At 33.6% G+C, this 16,886-nt stretch overlaps 3 protein-coding genes across 3 annotated transcripts; all 3 read right to left on the bottom strand.

Moving 5' to 3' along the window:
• Window positions 1–5,937: 5,937 nt before the first annotated feature.
• Window positions 5,938–7,309, bottom strand: LOC112490891 (carboxylesterase 1). The gene has a single exon (XM_025071378.3). The coding sequence runs from the start codon at window positions 7,040–7,042 to the stop codon at window positions 6,053–6,055; it is 990 nt and encodes a 329-aa protein (XP_024927146.3). The 5' UTR covers window positions 7,043–7,309; the 3' UTR covers window positions 5,938–6,052.
• Window positions 7,310–7,382: 73 nt separating this feature from the next.
• Window positions 7,383–8,722, bottom strand: LOC107414378 (carboxylesterase 1). Its single transcript, XM_025071456.3, has one exon. The coding sequence runs from the start codon at window positions 8,612–8,614 to the stop codon at window positions 7,553–7,555; it is 1,062 nt and encodes a 353-aa protein (XP_024927224.3). The 5' UTR covers window positions 8,615–8,722; the 3' UTR covers window positions 7,383–7,552.
• Window positions 8,723–12,300: 3,578 nt separating this feature from the next.
• Window positions 12,301–13,636, bottom strand: LOC107414380 (carboxylesterase 1). The gene has a single exon (XM_016022493.4). The coding sequence runs from the start codon at window positions 13,403–13,405 to the stop codon at window positions 12,458–12,460; it is 948 nt and encodes a 315-aa protein (XP_015877979.3). The 5' UTR covers window positions 13,406–13,636; the 3' UTR covers window positions 12,301–12,457.
• Between the last annotated feature and the right edge of the window lie 3,250 nt (window positions 13,637–16,886).

Below are 16,886 nucleotides of genomic sequence, written 5' to 3'. Positions count from 1 at the left end.
CTTGAGACGCCTCGTCACTTTCGATGCTGATCATGTCTTGCTCTTCCACGTAGGGCTCCATCCTATTAATTGAGTTTCCAAGACAGTACTGAAGAGGTAACATTTGGTAGATGTGGAAAATTAAGCAAGTTATGGAGGTTTATTATGTAATCTAGACTCTCCCACAACCACAAGATCAAGTTCTTCAGCACGGACCATGATGGTTGATTCAAGATCACATCATTAGTTTTATGAAAAATATGGACTCAGATCAAATTGAAATGGTAAACTTAACCACCAATTAAAACGGTAAACTTAGCCATTAAATTGATAGCTGAAACTGTGAAATTACCATTTCTTCTAAAAATTAAAAAGTTATTAGAAGGTGTATCATCACATTTAAATTCAGTCTTTTTAAATTATTTTTAGTTCACATATTGTTTGTTTGTTTTTTTTTTTTTTTTTTTTTTTTGAGTTATAAAGTATTGAGCCAAGACCTCAAGATTGTTTGCCTTTAGTATTATAATTGCCATTTTTTTTAAAGAATTATAAGGCAAGTTAATCGTACAGTTATACCTTTATATTATCTTAACAGAAGCACAAGTGGACAACCTTTTGTCAAGAGGGGTTGATAATAAGAAGGAACTATATAAGCAAATATTAATGAGTTATATATGCAACAATCACTCCATATGCATCATTAAGTTTTAATTTTGATTCTAATCGATGAAGTTTTATGTTTAAAACTTTAACCATTTATATATATATATATATTTATTTATTAATTTAGAAAGAATGGTAATTAAATATCCAAAATACATACATATATTCATATATTTATATAACTTTTTTATAATACAGACATTTATACGTTTTTAACTTGTAAACAGACATTAAATAATATATTATATAAAATAATATGTTGCCTTATGTGTCAAATAACATGTTGCCTTATGTATGTTCGCAAAGTTTAATTAACGTCTGCACATTTTAGGGTAATATTTTATTCACAAAAAAAATAAACGTAAGCAATTTTTAAGTGTTATCTTTGTTCTTTGATGATGAAAATTACAGTTCCATCACCCTATCTCTCATCCTCCACGTATGTATAAATATGTATATAAAAAATATTTGGTAATGTATAATTGGTTGGGTTCCTTCTTTCCTAGAGAGTAGAGAGGCACAGCCGCCACAGGTAAAGACAATGACAGTCCCATTCTCATACTCCCTTCCAAAAGGCCCGCATCACGTGGAAACCATTTGGAGTTTGCTCTGGCACCACTTCTAATCCAACTCTCAATACAAACATCTTGTGCGCAACACAACTATTCTCTTCCATATAACGACATTTTCTACGATTTCTTTCATGGATACCCTACCTCTTACTCATCTATCATATATCATATATCCTATATTTTATATACTATATCAACATTTGGCTCTGTATGTTTTTGTCATTGACCCCTCCATTCAAATTCTTTCCCCAGCTTTGGAACTTCTTATATTTATTACATTAATTACCCCAAATTAACCTTCAAATTAGTCTCTCATTTTTTTAATTTCTAATATATATATGTCTTTAATTAATCCTTCTCCTTGGATTTAATTAATATGTTTAAAACTTTGATTAATTAAATTCCACAAAAGGTGATGTTCAATTTAATCTGTCGAAAAGTATTGCCTGATATATAAACATGTATATAAATGTAGATCTCTGTGCTTGGCAATGACGTAAAGCTAGTAAGGCTTTAACAGACCACATCTTTGTCCTAAGCGGTAGAGAGGCTTTGATTTGAAGGCGGTTGTGTTGCAGATTGGGTACAGACGTGTTCAGTCCTGTAGAGTCATGTTCTTGTTACAAATATGAAAATTGCTCAACCATTTGTTCATTGCCAACAGACAAACTACCGAGTTTCCTTCTATGTTTCTTCTTCTTCTTCTTTTTCTTCCTTTTTTTTTTTCCCCCTCTCTCTCTCTCCAAAAAGTTGCAATCCAAACTTCCAAAACAAAAAGTTGAAATAAGCCACATCGATTTATTACTACCAACAAGGCTAATTCTATGCCCAATTCTGTAACTTTTGCATGTTTTCTTCTTACAATTTTGTTGTTGTGGGCTTGCACATCCACGTTGTTGTGTTTGTGGAATGTATTTGCGGTTACATGTAACTCATATGAAATCAGCAATCTCTCACCCACATGCAAGTCTAGTACAGCAATTTTTATTTTATTTTTTTAATATATACATGTACTGACTAAGAGAAATAATTAAAGGTTTAATTATCAAATGAGAAATTTCATGCACCAATCGGCAATCTATTACTCTCTGGTTTCTATGATCTATCAAGTGTGCGAACAAATTTCTCCCTGTATATCGATGTTGATTAGCAACACAATTAGAAACAGTTTTCAATGTACATGGACGAATAAGAAGTATTTACTGCGTAAAATAATAGAGATAATTAGGAATCTCTTAAATGTAATTTTTTAAAATTCCTTACCATATTGTTGTATATCTTCAATCATGGAAGATTTAACTTTTCCTTTATTTTAATTTTCTCAATCATGGAAGATTTACTCTTTCTTTTTTGTTGGCTTTTAACAATCATGGAAGATTTACTTACCAAAGGCACATGAAAGAATCTGTCCAGTTCTTCAGTGCTCCTTCCATGCAACAAAAAAACTTTTTTCTTAATATAATATTTTAATATGCAAAAGACAAGCTTTGCTTGTTTTTATTGGTGATTGTGTCATTATTATCAATCAAATAAAAGGTAAATATCACACATATCCAAGGGAAAACGAAAAGTAAAATGGCGAAAAAAAAAAAATATATATATATATATATATAAAAAGTGGAACAACAAATGTACAATTCAAACTGTTTTCCCTCAAGCATTAATATAATTTATAAACAAAAGCTAACACTCTTAAATTAATCCAATCATAGCTCGAAATTTTATCTTTTGGGATATCGCTATCTATATATATATTGAGGGCCTATGTCTACCCTATTTTTGTGTTTGGTGTTTCGATTAAAATAGTTTTTGTCATTTTTGTTCTTTTATGTTTATTTTCATTACATAAGACAAAAAAACCCATATAAAAAATTCCAGCTTATAGTAAACATCAATAATAGGAATAGGGTATCTAGACCTTTTATTTAGATGACAACGTTAGTAAAGAAATGATTAATCATATATAACTTGTAAGATTAGCCGACTGATAATTGGTTGAAGCTGGACATGTTTGAATAGTAATTGGAAACCAGGATCAGGACAAATAGGTTGCAATATCAGATTGAGTTGTGATATATACCTCGTTAATTAATTATTTTGAAAATTTAATTTTAATTCTAATTTTTTGAATAATTAAGTGCATGTTTTACATAAAGATCCCTATTAATTCTTAATTACATGCCAGCATGTCCAACGCATATAACGGTTTAATCAATCACACAAAATCTTATATCTTCCATTTTCTTGTCCTTTCCATCACCATGTAGTGTGTATGAGATGTTAGGTTTTGATGTTATATATGCACCTTCCTCAAGAACACGACGAACAACTCCTACTTGTACTCCTCATATTTCTTATCCTATAGTCTCTTATAATTTTTTTTTTCACCAAAAAAAAAAAAAAACAGTAAATGTTGCATTTATGTAGGTTCAAATTCTTAATACATGCCAGGATAAGAGTTTGCCACGTAACGGAAAAAGAATTAAAAATAAGTGAATGGTGATTGTTTAATCCAAGTTTTTGGATTCCGGTTTTCTACTTTGTTTCTACTTCTGTTTTTATTTTCTTCTCTGACGATTGGATTTGAGTGCGCGAAAACGACTTAAGTTTATATGTTTCATGTCGATATATGAAGAGCTACCATCACCTGCGAAAACGAACCTCTCAAAAACCATAAATTAGACGAAAAAAACAAAAAAACTTAAATGGAGTTGTTCAATTTTTTTTTTTTTTTATAATACTAAAAGAAGGTTAAATATCTAAGCACATAAGAACATAGTATAATTGCTCAAATTAACATGCATGAAAATTAAGTAAAAACATATATTAGAAGCCTAATCCAATTATAAACAATTAGTGTTTTACTCAAGCTGGGCATTTGATAGATACACATTATTTTGTACCATTGCATGGTTTTTTGTCCACATATTAGGAATGAAGTGCGCATGTGTGCTTCCATATGTCATTTTCTTTGTTTCTTCCCCCTATTTTCTTCTTATTCATTTACTTTTTTTCTTTTTTTTTCTTGTGAGATAAGTGCTTAGTTAATAGATATTTTATCTTACGTGTAGCTTAAAATGACAGTTTTGAGATTGATTAATCTTGTCCCATTCCTTGTTAAACTACTTTCGTACGTATGTGTATACGTGTAGCAACGGCTTGGGTCCACATATATATATGAATATCTTCAACAAATTAATTAATAATTAGAGTGAAAGGCTTCCCCAACCATCATGAGAAATGCTTGAATCTCAGTCAGGCCCAAATGTTTGTTTTCATTTATTCCAAAATGAAAAATTTGCATGAATTCGCACAATATCTCATAAATTATATATGTAGTTAATTGTTAACCCGTTATACTGTAGCCTGAATTCCATCATAGCAAACTTTAAATATATATGCCCAAACAAATCAAAACTCTGAATACATCATCACATAAGATATGGATATATTTTTTGCGAAGCTTCCAAGATTTATGCTTGGATTGTTAATTGTACTAATTGTACTTGTACCATTAATTGATTCTACTACTTCTCTTGGCCTCGAGATTTCGCTCAACTGGTACGAATAATTAGTTCTATTTTTTTTTTTCATATTTTAAAATAATTTAATTTAAATTATAATTTTTAAAAAATAATATTTAAAAAATAATTTTTTTTAGGCTGAAAAATGGATCCATAATGAGCTAAAGTCCAAATCCAATTCGAAGGTTATCAATTTTGTTTGGTTTTCCACCATGATTCCACTTGATTAGGTTCTCTTTTTTTTTAAAAAAAATAATAATAAATAAAATAACTGAATCAATGCCCGCTCCTAAATGGTGGTTAAAGTAACAAGGGAGGTAGTCACCAAATCAATTACCAAAAGTTCTTTTTATTGGAGGTTTAAATAAGTAGGGAGCCGAACTCGTTCAGCTTGGTTTTTACTTGGGTTAGTTCAGTCCGGTTTGGATAATTTTCAGCCCAATCCATTCATATATGTATTATTTTTCCAATATTTTGTTATAATTACTTAATAGGCATATTTTTATACTTTTTTTTTTTAAAAAAAAGTTATATTTTTATACTTTGATACTTTTAAATTATAAATAATATTATATTAAATTATTTTTATAAAAAATATGTGTTGGACCTTAAGTTCCATTTGGTTTGAAAAAAAAAAAAAACCGACAAACAACTAGCGATTCATGAAAGCAAAAATTTTCTTTATATTGTGTTGGGCTACAGGGAAGCTAAGAACGTCCAAGAGATTGCAGACCCAATGTTTTGTCTTTTAGTTCAGCTCCAAAATCTTGACATGAGCCCTACCCATTATCCGAGAGGCCTGTGGCCCAGAAATCATATCAAATGCCAACAATTCACAAAACCTACTCCAATTTAATCCATGGTTGTGATGAAACTGAGAAAGAATAAAAATAAATAAACAAACAAAAAGATAACGAAATTAAAAGGACTTGGAATTGAGATCCCACATGAAAAATAACAAGAGGACAATAATTTTGGGTGGCAATTTTAAAAATCTCAATGACATTCCCAACCACATATGTACTAGCCATTACAAAAATTCATCATGATAAAATGCTAAAAATAAAGAAGTCAAACAAAAAAAATCCAACATATCAGTAGCATATTTATTTGGTCACCCATGGGCCATATCTGACTCGGTAAATTATTATTTAAAAAAAAATAAAAATCAATCTCAATCGTTTAAAGAGAGAGAGAAATTCAAAACTATATTTAAGTTCATATTCATTTATTTTAAATTTTCTCGTATATGAAAAAGCAACATCACAATCATGAACTTGCCATGAAAATGAACTCAAAACAAACACAATACTCCTAAGAAGAAATAAAATTTTTAATATCCAAGTGAAGTGCCTTAGCCTTGGAGGGATCCACATCCTCAACGCCGTGATACTCTCCTACTCCAAACCTACGCACAACGCCTACACCCTTTTCCTCCAGCATCTTCACGAACTCCATCTGACGGTCAATCAGCAGGTCCCCATCCCATCCACTCACCAATATTCTCCATCCAAGCGTTCTTATTTGCTCCAACATCTTCGACCCTGCACCCACCGTCGGATTGCAATACTCATGATCGCGGTCAACGCCGATTGGCAACGACATTTCCCACATCAGATCGGTAACACTTAACGGAAGCACTGGGTCATTCATCAGTCTCAACTCCGACTTACTTCTTTGGGTCCCACCAAAAAAAGGTTGCTGCAATATCAGACCTCTTATCCTCATCAACGGTCCCAGTTGGTCAACTCCCTCAGCAGCTACACGTAGTCCTGTGTTGTAGGCTATGTTTCCCCCAGCACACCCTCCCATCAAGAAACAGTTGGATATATCAGCGTAGTTTCTCAGCCAATCATCCTGGCTGTTCCTGATCCAGTGCAGCGCTTCCATCGCATCATCGTAGGCCGCAGGCAATCGGTGCTCCGGAGCGAGACGGTATTCGACGGATCCGATGACTGCGGGAACTTCATTGGCTAAATTGACGCAGAAATTATGGAAAATGATTGTTGATGCGCTTAGATAAATGAAACCTCCACCATGGAAGTAGACTATGAGAGGAAGCTTAGAGGAAGGGGAGGAATTTTCCAGTACGTGCCGGGGTAGGAATAACCGGATCCAGGTTTTGTTTGATTGGTTGATGGGAACGTCCTTGGAGAGAACCGGAGTTGAAGAATTGGGATCAGATGAGGGAGGGCTTTCTGGAACTATGATTCCTCGAGTGATCGTGCCGTCAGGGTTGCGAACAATCTGAAGTTTCTCATAGGGATCGATGGTGGGTTGCGATGATTCTGTTGGGCCGGACATGGTGTTAAGGATCTTGGAGGAGAAGAAGGAACTGTGGTATGCAGCAATAAATAAATAAACATAAAAAGAAAAGAAAGAAGAAGGAAGTGTATGGTACGGGGTTGGTCAATGGTCATGGTAGCGGATCGCAATGGTTTCTAGATATTATGTTATTGTCTTCTTGGAGCTAAATTTTCTTGTTTGTTATAATTTTAATCTTACCGCTGCACTGTATGCTATGTATGTATGTGTAGACCAAGACATGTACGTACAAACACTTCCATAAAAAAAATTCCGAACTATATAAATAATAAATATAACAGATGTATCTTCGCAAAATTGCAGCTTCTTCATGCATGCGTTGTATTGTTAATTGTTATTTTAATATCAGTACTTTTATCGGAATATGATGGGGTACATAGGAGATTGAAGAACGACAAAAGGTCGAATCAAATACATTTTTATGCTTATTTATGAAAAACTTAAATTCACACTGAATCAAATACTAACAAAGCAAATATCATAGAGTGATTAATAATCAGATATGAAACTTTTAATAAGCAAGTGCAATGCCTTAGCATTCGGGGGCTCCATATCAGCCCCGTGATAGCCTCCTTCGCGGAAGTGACCGACCACCTTTACATTCTTTGACTCTAACATCTTCACCAACTCAGTCTGCCGATCAATCAATTGGTCCCCATCCCACCCATTTACAAAAATCCTCCATCCAAGCAACCTTATTTGGTTCAAAACCTCAGACCCACCACCCACCGTTGCATTGCAATATTCGTGATCACGGTCAACTCCGATTGGCAAAGACAATTCCCACATCAGATCACTGCTACAAACTGGCAAATAGGGGTCATTCACCAGCCTCATCTCTGACTCAGTTCTTTGGGTCCCACCGAAGAATGGTTGCTGCAATATCAGCCCTTTGATCTTCAAAGGCTCCAGTTTGTCAACTTCCATGGCTGCACGTAGTCCCGCGTGGTAGGCTATGTTTGCCCCAGCGCTGCCGCCCATTAAGAAACAGTTTGAGAGATCAGCATATTCTCTCAGCCATTCATCTTTGGTGGTCCTGATCCAGTACAGCGCTTCCATCCCATCGTCGTATGCCGCCGGCAGTCTATGCTCAGGAGCGAGACGGTATTCAACGGATGCGATGATCACGGGGACTTCATTGGCCAAGTCGACGCAAAAATCATGGATCAACGTTGATGCCGCACTGAAAAACACAAACCCTCCACCATGGAATACGACTACGATAGGAAGCTTAGAGGTGGAGGGGTTATGGAGTACAAGCCGGGGTAGGTATATCCGGGCCCAGGTTTTGTTTGATTGGTTGATGGGAATATCCTTGGAGAACACTGGAAGGGGAGAATTGGGATCAGATGAGGCTGGGGTTTCTGGAAGTTTGAATAATCGAGTGATCGTGCCGTCGGCGTTGCGAACAATCTGAAGTTTTTCATAGGGATCGATGGTGGTGGGGATGGGATGGGATGGTTCTGTTCCATCGGACATGGTGTTGTAGATGTTGGAGGAGAAGAAAGTTGAGACGTGAGTGAGTTGGTGGAATCTCCAATTTGGTGACATTCTTTCTTTTTAGTGGTATTATATATTACATTCTGAAAGATTTTTTTTTTTCCTGGCTGTATATTTTTTCAACCACTACAAACTGATTTTCAAATTTTTTTTTTTTTTTTTTTGTTTTACCATTTTTACTTTAGTCGGCAATAGATTAATTCAAATGATGATGTTACCGTTAGACTCCCAAAAAAAAAAATGTATCATAAGATATTTAATTAATATCAAAATATCGTTATTGTCCAATGTCCATGAAGAAAAAAAAAAATATATATATATATATATATATATATTTTTGGACGGCTTTTTTGTTTTATTATTATTTTTTAAGTTGACGAAACTAATCCAAACTATATATATATATATATATATATATATTTATTTATTTTGTTTTCGCTAAGATAATCCTTAAATGCTTGATTAGTAAAATAGAGAACACAATTTATATAGCCCTCAATTGTTACTTTGTAAGTACTCGCCGAAAATGTGGGATGTGCCACCTCTTAAGAGGCTGAGAAAATGTCTTTTTTTCTTTTGTTCTAGAGTTTTTCTTCTGAGAGTATGTGCATATATATATATATATATATATATATGTATATATTTTAAGCATTTTATAAGAGCGTGTTTTTTTTGGTTGAAATATTCTTAGATGAGCTAAAGTTATATCACTTTGGAGAAAATCAAAATCATTAAAATCAAACTGTTGACTGGCTGACAGGAAATAAAGAACTATTGAATATTTTTATTTTTTTTGTTTTTGTTGAAATATTGTTAGATGAGATAATGATATATCACTTTTGAGAAAATTAAAACAAAACTTTTCTATCGCTGACAGGCGATGAAAAATGACTGAAGAATGGTGATTGGTGGTGAGTAAGTCTTCTTATGAATTCAGCCAAAACCAAAAACAAAAAACTCTTCCTGTGAAAAAAACTTAGGAGGCAGCCAATACTGAAATTTTTTTACTAAAAAAATAATTATAAGATTTTACTCTTTTTTTTATTATTATTTGTAAAATTCTTGAGAATCAACCGATGAAGAGTTCAATAGTGAAAACCATCTTTTTCAAATAACGATTTAGATTCGAAACCCTTCATTTTCAACGTTATTTAAAAAATAAAAATAAAAAAGAGCATGCAAACACTCGTTGACCTTTCTCTAAAAACAGACTTTGCTTCTAATTTCTTCCCAAGGACAATAAACACTCTGGATTTTATACGTAGTATGATATATTGAGAAACTTTTAACAAGCTTGTTGAATGCCTGTGCTTTTGTGGGCTCCATAATCTCAGCCACATGATATTCTGCTGACCAAAAGTTGCCCAACACCTGTAAATCCATTCTCTCTAACATTTTCACCACCAGTATCGGACGGTCCAATCAGTTGGTCCTCACAGTACCCATCCCACCCGGTCACCAAAAAATCTCTGTCCCTGCAATTTTTATATATGGTTCAATTGCTCAGATCCATCACCCACCGTTGGATTACAATATTCGTGATCGCGTTGAACGCCCATTGGTAACGACAATTGCCACGTAAAGATCGCTACGACAAACTGGCTAAACGGGGTCATCCACTAGCATTTGACTCCGACGCAGTTCTCTGGGTCCCACGAAAGAAGGTTAGCTGCAATATCAACCCTCCGATCTTAAACTGCTCCAGCTGGTCAACATCCGCCAGCTGCACGTTGTCCTACAATATACGTTGCCAACAATCTGAAGTTTCTGGTACGTACGGATCAACTGTTGGAAGGGACATGGTATTGCTGATCTTGAAGGAGACGGAAGAATGTGAGAATGGTGGTCTACCGTCTACAAGTCTCCAGACTCTATGATTTATTGTTAGGAGTGGACATGTATTGAATTGTTTATGTTTTAAATTAAAATATAATTTAATTTATATTTATTGGTTTTATTAATATAAAATATAAATTAAATTATTAAAATATTAAATTTAAATCAAATTAAATTATTTATAATCACATTAATTTAAATTGATTAATCTTTTTGAAACTTACTAATTTATAAATATATAATACAAATAAAAAAATTTTTAAATATAATTTAAGAATAAATGCTAAAGCTGCCATAAGTTTTGAAACAGAAAAACAGATGCTAAAGTTATCTTGAATCTTGAAGTCATGAGTCTCAAAGCAAATAAGCAAATGGTCGAATCGAAGCTTGGCGTGGTTAATGGTTATGGTCATGGATTGGTGATGGGTAGCAACGGAAGTAAATATTTAGTTTAAGATTACAATTTACAATTCGATTTGAAATTTGAAATGTAAAAAAAAAAATATATATATATATATATTAAAAATTAATATATAAAAATGACAAAATAAAAGTTAAAAATTGATATATAAAAAAAGAAAACAATATATTAAAATTAATATATAAAAATAAAAAAAATAAAAAATATATAATTTTTTAATTATATAATATATTATTTGGATTGGATTAAATTGGATTTATATTTTTAATCCATAATCAATTTAATTCATACAATTTATAATATTTTAAACTCAATCTAATCCAATTAATATATAAATCTAATCCAAACCGTTAAAAATAAATTGGATCGGACAAAATAAACGGATTGGATTTTATTTTGCCCACTCCTGCTTATGGTAATGATCTTACAATAAAAAACTCTTTTTCTTTTTTAATTATTATTTTGGAGTACCATAGAATACTTTTTCATGATGATGACGAGCAATGATCAACATTTTACAGCCTTAAGCAATAAAAAATACGATTACCTATACCTTAAGCAATAAAAATACGACTACCTATAATTTTCAATTTCAATAAACAAAAATAATTAAAATTAAATTTAGTTTTAATAGATAATATTAAAAAAATTTAACTCTATTTTTTACTTAAAACAAAAATTAACAAAAAATTAAAAAAAAAATAGAAGCCTTTTAGCTGTGTCGTATTTGAAACATTCATTGCTTGACACGTTGTTAAAAACTATTTTTAAAAAAATAAAAAATGCAAATATAGCAAGTGATGGTAACGAACTTTCTCATAGACAGTTATAAAATATATATATATATATATAATTAGAAAATATTTAGCCATTATTTGGTATGATTTAATTTTTAACAAAAAAAGAGTTTATTGATTGTTATAAATTTTTTAAATTTAACAAATAGATATTTGGCTACAAATTAAAAAGTTCTTATTAATTAAAAAGTAAAACCAAAATAAAAAAAATGAAAATTTATACTTTTTTTAAAAAAAATTCGATTAACTACTTTCTAAACTAATAACTAAAATTCTCATAAGTTCAAAAAAATATAAAAAAATTAGCATAAATATTTTTAAAATTAATTATTAAACACTCATTAATTTTTTTAATACAAATTATTTTTATATAAACTCTTCTACTAAAAAAAATTCTACATTAAAAACCTGTTATTACATAAATTGAAGATACTAAGCTTCTTTCGCCTGGTGCACAAAAATTTTGTCGAGCACAAATTAACGGTCAAAAATAAAGTGGGTCCCATCACAACAGCATGGCCTGCCATACTTGCACCGTGATACTCGCCAAATTTAAATAAATAAATAAACCACCACACTCGCAATCAACGCGAATTGGCGGGGACAAAATTTCCATTCGCTTAGAACAAAAAAAACGAGGACAGGAAACCAATTTTTTATAAAACACAAGCTGCACAAACACAAACACAAATTCAATTTACTTTATCTTTTTTTTGGGGCAAAGCACACATTCAGTACATCATTTCACCCAAAAAAAACATATACATCGAGTAAATGTGGTAGTCATCCAGCATACAAAAACAAAACAACACAAAAGCAAAAAGTAAAATGCGGTAGTCATCAACCAGATATGAAGCATTTTAGGGCCAAAAACAGATAATGGGCTTTCGACGGCTCTGTTATCTCCAACCCATGGTTACCCTCACTGTAATACGTCACCGTTTCAACACCTTTCCCTTCGAACATCTTGACCAGCTCCATCTGACGATCAATCAACGGATCTCCATAGCAACCCGCAACAAATACCCGCCAACCCATCTTCAGAATCCGATCGCAACGATCCGATCCAGCCCCAGCCACCGCACAACAATACTCATGATCCCTGTTAGCACCCACAGGCAACGACAATTTCCACGCCTGGTCACTAGCGTGCAGGGGCAAAAACTGGTCGTTCTCCATCCTAAGCTCCGACCCGGTTCTCTCTGCACCGCCGAAAAACGGATGGTGCAATAGAAGCCCTCTGATTATCAGAGGTCCAAGATCTTCTTCAAAGGCTCGTATCGCTGCGTGATAAGCTATGTTTCCACCGGCACTGGTACCCATTAGAAAACAGCTGGATAAATCGGCGAATTTCGCGATCCAATCTTCGTGGGTGGTTTTGATCCAGTGCAGCGCCTCCACGGCGTCGTCGTAGGCAGCAGGAAGGCGGTGTTGTGGGGCGAGGCGGTACTCGACGGAGACAATGATGGCTTGGAGATGGAGAGCCATGTTGGAGCAGAAGACATGGAAAGGAGTGGAAGTTGCACTGAGACGAACGAAGCCACCGCCATGGTAGTAAAATATGAGCGGAAGTTTTTGGTTGGTGGTGGAAGAGGAATATCCTTCGAGTGTTTTCCGGGGAAGGAATAGTCGGACGAAGGTTTGGTTTGTGGGATTTAGTGGGATATCTTTGGAGAGTACAGAGGAAGTGGCCGTAGAAGGATCGGGCTCCGCCGGAGAGCTCGGTAGGAGTAAGGGTTGTGAAGGTTTTGAGGGGTCTGATGGTGGATTTTGGCCGCTGCTTGACATGCTTTTAGACTTTTAGTAAAAAAGGTTCAGAGAGATTAAGATGGTATTCTCTTTTTCGTTTGGGCTGGTAGAACTACTATTTCGTTAAAGCCATATTTAAAGACGATATATACACAAGAAGATGCCGGCGCATAATTCTCAGATTGGGTGAGTTTTTGTTCTCATCATATTGGCCAATATAGCTTGTTAAGGTTAATAAAATTTTTTATTATATAATAAGGAAGACTTAGAAAATTAATTAAAAAGAATGGATCCAACAGAAAAAAAAAAAAAAAAAAAGGTGCCATTTTAGGCTCTTCTGCACACTTTTTTGTTTTGCCACCTGTTCTAAGCTGGGTTTAGCTTAAAAGACAACCAAAACTCTAATTAAAATGGAGTTTATTGTGAAACTTTGAGAAAAAATAGAGTGGCCAAAAGTCTATTGCCCTAATTGAAATCAAATTTAAAGTTGAGAGGGTCTCAATTGAAAATTTTTAGAAATTATATAAAGTTCAAATTTAAGTTTCTCAATTGATAAAAATGAATAGTATGGAGGACCACTATAATCAGAAGTTCCAAAACTGTAGTTGTCACTTTTAATGTTTAAATTTGTTAAATTATAGGAGACAGCCAAAGCATGAGGTGAGGTGCTTGAATATTATCATATTTCCAATATTTTTAAAAAGAAAATGAATTATGATCTGATGGATAAATAAAAACAAAGGTTGATTCAGTCAACTCCATAGACCATAGTTTATCAAAAATAATAATAATAACTCCTAAGCAACCGTTTAAAATATTGTTTTTATTTTATAATATCATTAGATAATATTAAAAAAAATATTAAGAATCGCATTCAAAGGTCTAAAGGTTATAAATTAGTAATTACGTATTCTTTTAGAATAAAAAGATTATATAAAATCTTTTGCTTTACGTAAGCATTGTTTAAAGTATAAATATTAAATTATAAAATTAATATAATATATAATTTAAAAAAAAAAAAAGAAACGTTAATGTACTATATAAAATATTTACATATAAAAAAAAAAATGTTCAGAAGTTTAGTTACCAAAAGATGGAAAAAAAAACTGGACCTCTATTCCGGCCCATACAGGAAAGTTAATACTATTTGCACAACTACAAGCTTTGTCCATTAATTTTCACTTTGTATTTCCTTTTTCTGATCAAAAAATTAATTGCCATTTTTATTTGTTAGACAAGCACATAAATCTACAACAAGGATAAACAATCAACCGGATATGAAGCTCTTTAGGACCATAAACGAACCTTGGGCTTTGGACAGCTTGTGAATACCCTCTGCATAATGCGTCATCGTTTCAATACTTTTTCCCTCCAACACCTTTGCCACTTCAATTTGACGATGATGAATCATTCGATGATTCGGATCCCCAAAACAACCCGCAAGCAAGACTTCATCATCCGATGATTTGGATCCCCAAAACAACCCGCACCAAGACCCAGCAACCCATTTTTTGAATCCCATTACAGCGATGTGGTGTACCATGGATCATCTTGCTAAACTCATGATCCCGATTAGCACCCACAGGCAGCGAGAAATGCCATACTTCGTCAACATGTATGGAGGCGCAACTGGGTCAACCTCCATCCTAAAGCTCCAACCCGGTTCTCTCAAACCCACCACCTATAAGTGGGAGTTTTTTGGTTAATGGTGGTGGGCGAAGAATCAAACTCAAGTAGTTGTTTTCTAGGTAGGAATAGTCGGATAAAGGTTTGGTTTGAAGGTTCACAGGGATGCCCTTGGAAAGGATCCGGAAAGTGGTGGTGGACGAGTCGGGTTCGGTTCGGCTTCTGGGTATAGTTGAACGAGATGCGTGGATGTAATATCAACTGAGGTCATCTTTTCTTTTTTTTCTTTTTTTCTTTTTTTTTTTTTTATGGGTAGAAAAGATGTGTTCAATTGAGGTCATCTTCAACTCAAGAAAATGACGTACATTTATTTATATTCTTAAAAAATAAATGTTGGTAGATTAACAACATCTTTGTATGCAAGTCTTACATGGGAGTTGCCGCTTCCTTATATAATAATTAATAATTTTGTTTTTGTTGAACTAATATGTTTGCTGATCGAAATAATATTTGCGACCTACTTATCGCACATGTATAACTAACTTATTCTATAGCATTTTGAGATGAAAGGGAAGAAATTCTCATCCTTATTTGAAAAAGAATTACAGGCTTATTTAATGTAGATGTGGCTGGTGTTCCAATCCACAAAATTAGAAAAGTAATCCCTGTAAATAAGAAAAATTAAATTCCAAAAAATTAGTCAATGGATTGATCCTATTTATTAAGAAACAAACTAAGTAAGTAAATATCCTAATAATAATGTAAATCTTCCTAATTAATTAAATAAGAATCTACTCCTTTCTACACTCCCCATCAAGCTGGATTGCATATGTTATACAATCCCAGCTTGGATTTGAATTTCTCGAAATTGGTCATTAGAAGTGCTTTGGTGAGGATATCAGCTGTCTGCAGTCTTGTAGGAATGTAGGTCAATTGAACTATCCCTTTGCTAACCTTCTCGGAGATAAAATGATTGTCTATCTCAATGTATTTCGTCCTGTCGTGACGAACGGGATTTTTGGCAATACTAATAGCAGCTTGGCTATCTGAAAGCATTCTTGTGGTGTTTTCTGTGATGGCTCCAAGTTCGCTAAGTAGTCTTTGAAGCCACATTCCCTCACATATGCCTAGAGCAAGTGCACGGTATTCTGACTCGGCACTGCTTCTAGAAACTACTAATTGTTTCTTACTTCTCCATGTCACTAGATTTCCCCATACATATGAACAGTAGCTAGTGGTAGATCTTCTATCAATTAATTCTCCAGCCCAACTTGCATCTGTGTAGATCTCTATTTCTCGGTTTTTACATTTTTTGAATAACAATCCATGCCCTGGTGTCATCTTCAAGTACCTCAAAATCCGATACACAGCTTGTAGATGATCTTCTGTTGGATTGTTCATGTGTTGACTTACCATACTAACTGAGAATGCAATGTTTGGTCTGGTATGTAAGAGGTATATCAATTTTCCCACGAGTCTTTGATATCTCTCTTTGTCCACTAGAGTACTCTCTTCACTTGTCTTCATCTTCTTATTGGGATCCATAGGGGTATCAATTGGTCTACATCCAAGCATGCTTGTTTCATTAAGTAAATCTAGAATGTACTTCCTTTGAGAGATAAAAATCCCTTCTTTAGATCGAGCAATCTCCATCCCTAGGAAGTATCTAAGGGGGCCAAGATCCTTAATTTCAAATTCGACAGCCAGCAGCTTCTTCAACTTGATAATCTCCTCTTCATAGTCTCCAGTTAGGATAATGTCATCGACATACACAATTAGAATAACAATCTTATTCTCAGATGAGAATTTCACAAACAATATATGATCAGTTTTATATCCTTGGGAGACTATTGTTTTGGCAAATCTGCCAAACCAAACACGAGGTGACTGCTTC

The sequence above is a fragment of the Ziziphus jujuba genome, chromosome 8 (assembly GCF_031755915.1).
Source record: "Ziziphus jujuba cultivar Dongzao chromosome 8, ASM3175591v1".
NCBI classification, from domain to species: domain Eukaryota; kingdom Viridiplantae; phylum Streptophyta; class Magnoliopsida; order Rosales; family Rhamnaceae; genus Ziziphus; species Ziziphus jujuba.
The sequence above is the reverse complement of the archived record's forward strand: the minus strand, read 5'-3'. Positions and strand labels throughout refer to the sequence as shown.